The sequence below is a fragment of the Phoenix dactylifera genome, chromosome 9 (assembly GCF_051530095.1).
Source record: "Phoenix dactylifera cultivar Ajwa chromosome 9, Ajwa_hap1_PhDact_Kaust_v1.1, whole genome shotgun sequence".
In the NCBI taxonomy this organism is placed as follows: domain Eukaryota; kingdom Viridiplantae; phylum Streptophyta; class Magnoliopsida; order Arecales; family Arecaceae; genus Phoenix; species Phoenix dactylifera.
The window spans coordinates 29,802,161-29,807,887 of NC_143198.1; the positions used below are offsets into that span (position 1 = coordinate 29,802,161).

The 5,727-nt window shown below is 39.1% G+C and overlaps 1 protein-coding gene across 3 annotated transcripts; it reads left to right on the forward strand.

Moving 5' to 3' along the window:
* Positions 1 to 5,727, forward strand: LOC103708945 (putative galacturonosyltransferase 15). Of its 3 annotated transcripts, none has more exons than XM_008794061.4 (7): positions 1 to 96; positions 181 to 541; positions 639 to 694; positions 1,390 to 1,569; positions 3,940 to 4,503; positions 4,590 to 4,910; positions 5,021 to 5,727. In XM_008794061.4, exons 2-7 carry the CDS (start codon positions 331 to 333, stop codon positions 5,297 to 5,299), a joined length of 1,611 nt encoding a protein of 536 aa, XP_008792283.2. In that variant the 5' UTR covers positions 1 to 96; positions 181 to 330; the 3' UTR covers positions 5,300 to 5,727. The 3 variants fall into 3 exon arrangements, with proteins under 3 accessions (XP_008792283.2, XP_088561045.1, XP_017698778.2); XM_088704919.1 differs by lacking the exon at positions 1 to 96 and having other exon boundaries at positions 135 to 541; positions 5,021 to 5,301; positions 5,416 to 5,727; XM_017843289.3 differs by lacking the exon at positions 1 to 96 and having other exon boundaries at positions 135 to 541.

Below are 5,727 nucleotides of genomic sequence, written 5' to 3' on the forward strand. Positions count from 1 at the left end.
AAGTGGGCTCCCTGCGGCTTTTGAACGCGGCTTCTGTCGCCCCCTCTCTCTTCCCATTCCCACTCTCCCCACTTAACTATACTTTCTAATCCCAAGGTTAATAAATACTCAATTCAACCCCCCTCTCTCTTCTCATATTCTTTCGAGATCTAATCTAGTATTTTTCCTATCGTTTTCCAGCTTTGGACAAGGGAATGCGGGGGAGGAAGAAGAAGCGGAAATCTCGATCGCCAATAAGTTCGGACCTGGTTTCCTTTTCTTGAAACTATTCGTGTTTATATTAGCAGGAGACGGGTCATTGGAAACGAAGAGATCGAAACGAGAAGAGGAATGCAGTTTTATTCCTGGTCGGAGGAGCGGAGAGTGACGATATCGAGCTTGGGATCTTGGGAGGTTATGAAGTTTAAGGGATCCAATCGACGGTTCTCCTGCCGCTCCGTTCTGCCCAGTGTTCTCATAGCAGGGATTTTGCTCCCTTTTCTCTTCATCAGAGTAGCTTTTCTCGCCCTCGATGCCGCTGCTTCCATTTGCCACCCCATCAGTATGCGATCCATCTCATTTATTCATTATTATTTTATCCCATAACTTGTTAAATTGTTTATGCAACAACTCATTCTTGTTTTTTAAATTGAAATTAGGTTGCTTGGGGTGGAGGTTTGGGCCAAGGTTTCTCAGAGGAAGCGATGCATCGAGGGTGAGTTCATCGTTATTATTACTTTTTACCACGGCTGTATAGTTTCCCCGTGGGTGAGTTTTATTTATTTTTTTAATTAGAGTTTTTTACCATAAATATCCACCTAAATATTAAATTTTGCAGCAGTGCCCTTCCAAAATTAATATTTGCATGTATACTTATATAAAATACTTAATTTATTATTCTATTATTTTTATTTTTATTTTTCAATATGTACCATGCTATCTAATATTATTAAAAAAATTAACGATTACAAATAAAAATAACCAAAATATTTTTAATGAGTAGATGTATAAAAAAAACATTTATAAAACGGCATGATATCTACGTGCCACTTGGCAACTTAAAGAATTATATTATTTTTATCTGGTTGATTATTTTTTAAATATGTTGTAGAAACAGAATGAAATAATAAAAGTAGCAGCATTATAATCCTTTTCTGGTACATATGCGTATATATCTTCCTTCAATTTTCTTTTATGCTGGCTTTAAATTTCTGATCTCGTGGGTGGGATAATTTTTTCCTTAATATATATGGAAAGGTTGTTATTACATATTCCTTTTTATTTTTTTCACTGCTAAAACTACCTCACATTTTTTTTTTGCTACATAAAATACTTCACTTTCAATTATTTGATTTGTTCTTGTTACATCCTTGGCTTTCATCTGATGCTTACAGTCACCGTGGTTAGCAGGAATTTGCGATGGAGTTGAGAAGAGTCTACGTGCAAGGGGCAGGAGGAGGAGGGTATATAGATCGAAAGGTGGTGGAAGCTGCACCGGATTCGTTGGAGGACTTGATAGCAGAAATGAGCTCTTCCTCGTCCTATCATCAACTTGACGTCAAAACATTTGTGTTAAAGACCAAGGCCATGGTACGTTCTCCACTTGAAACTCTCTTGTTTGGCTATTTGACGAACACTTAATCCAAACCTCTAATTAAATATATACCCTTTTGGCTCCACCTGACCAATTTTTTGACGAAAGATCCTTGCACCCATCTTAGTAATTAAGATGACCTGCATGCTACACTACGCTGGGTCATTGACCATTGAATGTTTTTGTGAAGGAATTCTCCTATGAAATGATGGACCAGCCCCCTTCATAACTTGTTTTATGATGGTTGCTAGTCTTTGGTAGGAGAGCAGCATTCACCACTGCAACATGTTTTTGGCGTGGGCCCTACTAGAAGAATTTTTTATACTTTTTATAGGGAAACTTGAAAGCAAGTTAAATGACCAAGGGCATCACCACAAACTGCACTAAACTAGTTACATGGTGACATCATATTCACCAAAGAGAACTCCTAAATCATGGAGCCGATGTGGTTCTATGCACAAGAAGCTACCCAATCAGTAACACTGTAGATATAGGCTGCCTTACAATATCTCAACATGGAGATCATGCATTTCAAATCTTTCAAGTTAGGGTGGATATCATCATGATCGGTCCACAATCCTGGGATCCAAGAAATGACTAACTTTAAAAGATGGTTAAATGAGTTGCCATGTAAGTTCTACTAGGCATGTCCCAATCCATTTTCCTTTCGGTACAGTCCATTACCCAAGAGCTTTTTTTTTTTTTTTGAGCAAAATAAAGTAAAACAAACTAAATTAACTAGTACAAAGTCAGTTATACATGGAAGATACGGTTTCTCTGAACATAGGACCATGTCTTACGATCCAACACAACCAGTGGTTGCAGTGTCTGTCGGATGGAGAACATCTTGAGTTGGTTCTCTCGGATTTATTCTAGGCAAAAGCTAGCGGGACCTCATCTCTGGCAGCATGGTCCATATCAACTTATGAGTGCTGGAGTTAAATTATATGACCAAGTAGACTGTACTCTGTACTGGAGTTTTTGCCAGTTTGATTAAATTCGCCTCAGATGACACTGCTGAGCCCCCAGCAGTTGGGTCATGCGATATTATTGTGGCATGAATCTACTAGTTGGTTCGCTCCATCAGGTAGTGCAAACACGGGGACCATGAAAATTATTTGCCCCCAATCAATCTATCTTGTCTCCATGTTGACTCCTTGGGGGTAGAGTTCTGCTGGATGGAGTACGGCACATTGGAGTTGGCCTGAGCCGAAACTTTGAACATGGGTTTTGTTTACCAGCCCATCAGAGCTCATGCAACGATATATGTTTTATGTGAGTCCTAATTTTGTTGGGAGCATTGTGTCAGACTTGACGAGTAGTTCAAAAATTTATTTCAGTCATATATTATGATTTTTGTCCAATTTGTTTAACATCATTTCTGGGCTCCGTAGACACAACTTGCATAAAAATCATGAACTAGTATGACCTTTTACAGACATGAACCAGATGAAATCCAGCTTTGTATTACGGGCTTCTTTTTCTTGTGCACACGGACAGGCTTTGCTTATCAAATAGTGATTGTGGTTACTCCAGGCTTAGGCCTAGTGCAAATAATCTTGAAACCCTCACCTCGTCGATGATTTTGCTGTAAATCATCTTGAAAGTTGTCGGAGGATGATCGATCTTTGTTGCACTGCATTTTCCAGACAATTGAAAACCAGTCTGGCAGTATGCAAATTGCAGGCAGATTTAAAATAGAAATATTTGTCGCTGAATTATGGGCAAATTTTTGAGCTATTCTTGCATAATCAAAGTGACCGAACAACATACAATTATCATGAATTTATGTTTCATTCATGAATTATACATGATAATTCAATACATTGTCTGTAAATCAGTTTTGCTATATGTTGTTGGTGATGGTGGTGACTTTTTTGTTGTTGTTTATCGTTCTTGTCTCTTATGTGCTTGTTTTAACTTGAATTAATATAGGATACTTCAGTTATTTTACAATTTTCAATTTATTTAAGTTTTAGTTTTCCGTATATGTTTGTGCTAAACTTTTGGCAAATTCTCTGTATATTTTCCCCCTCCTTCCAAGAGCCAGCTATTGTACGAAATGATCATGTTGAAAGAAGAATGTAACCCTTTTCTTTTCCCGTCATTAGTATCAGCAATGGAACTGTGTCTAGTTTTTGTATACCTAACCGATATCTTGAGGTCTTTATGTCAATTTGAGAGATGTAAACCAATCTGAATAATTCAAGTAGGCAAAAGCTTATCTTGTGTCTTAAAGCTGTTGAACTTGAACTATGCATTAGTTTTGGTTTCCTCAATAATGCTTTCTAAGTTGATCTGATAAGTTATTTTCATTCTTAATATTTAACAGTATGTATATCTAATGAGCTACATATTCCAAACAGCTTATGAAGATGGATCACAAAGTCCAATTGGCAAGGCGCCAGGCATTGTTCTATGGGCACCTGGCTTCCATTGGGATTCCAAAGAGCTTGCACTGCCTCAGCCTGAGGCTGACAGAGGAGTATCTAGTGAATGCTGTAGCCCGATCTTCACTTCCACCACCTGAATATGCCTCCTGCCTGACCAGTGACTCCTACATTCACTTTGCCCTTATAACTGACAATGTACTTGCAGCTGCTGTTGTTGTCTCCTCCACCGTCAGAAGTTCTGCTGATCCTGAGAAGATAGTGTTCCACATCATTACTGATAAGAAGACCTACGCTGCAATGCATGCTTGGTTTGCCCTCAACCCTGTCCCTCCTGCAATCGTGGAGGTCAAAGGCCTTCATCAGCTCGATTGGCCTGCCGATGTGGATGATATGGTCATGGAGACAGTCGAAGAGATCCATCGGAGTTCATCGGCCTATCATTACATCAGTAGAGCAGATGAAGAATTCAGAAGACTTGATGCATTGAAACCAAGCACATTTTCGGTCTTGAATTATCTGGGGATTCATCTCCCAGAGGTAAAACCATCTCATACACAATACATACTTCTGATATTTGAATCGTTGCAACATTAGAACTGATTGTTAGTGACTGTGATAACCAGCTGTTTCCGAAGCTAGAAAGGGTGATTCTCCTTGATGATGATGTCGTGGTGCAGCGAGACTTAACCCCTTTGTGGGATTTAAATCTCAATGGGAATGTCGTTGGTGCAGTTAGTGCACAAAAGAGTGATGAAGGGGGGGACAGCCATTGCATCGGGAAGAAACTTAGTGACTACCTAAACTTCTCAAATCCTATGATATCTTCGTTATCATTGGTATCGAAGAGAGATCAATGTGCATGGTTGAGTGGCATGACCATTTATGATCTTCAAGCATGGCGATGGACCAATATAACACCGGCCTATCAGCATTGGCTTAAACATGCAAGTTCTTATCTTCATCAATATGTTTTTATTGCCTCAAGAAGTTGCTATAGCTAAGGATAGTCTTTGTACAAGCTTTTTTATTTTATTTTTATTTTTTTGCTATGCAGAACCGTGAGTCCGGATTTGTGCTGTGCCATATGGGATCACTCCCTCCAGCCTTAATAGCTTTCAATGGCCATGTACACCCTATCGAACCATCTTGGCATCTGTCGGGATTGGGTTCAAGAATGCCTGATCCTGAGCTTCTGGAATCTGCTGCTGTTGTTCATTTCAGTGGACCACGGAAGCCGTGGCTGGAGATTGGGTACCCAGCACCACGAGAAATGTGGAGAGCCCACTTCAACCACTCCAATGAGTTCATAAGGCGCTGTAGAGTTGTGGAGTGAAGGTATATAACAGGCTAGTGAAGGAAAGAATCTCTTTCTGATCTCAATTACTCCTTGGTTTGCTTATTTGATATCATAGAACATACATGGTTGATAGTTCAATTTCATTTTGGTAGGCAAGAGTTAGCAGACTTTAGCAGAGGGAAGAAGGGAGATCCTTCAGTCTTTGCTCAGGCTAGCTTTGTATACTGGTTACTTGTATGAGTGAAATTTAGCGAAGTCATATATAAGGATGGAGAATACCCGATGGTCCCTTCATGGATATATATCTATATATATATGTATATATAGGAGAATACCCAATGCACCTTTATAAGATCTTCAGCTATTTTGAGGTGGAAATGCTCAACCGACGGTAATCCTTTCATTCATGTACTCGAATGATGATTCATATTAAGATTCTATTGTTATTGAATGACATTTTCATA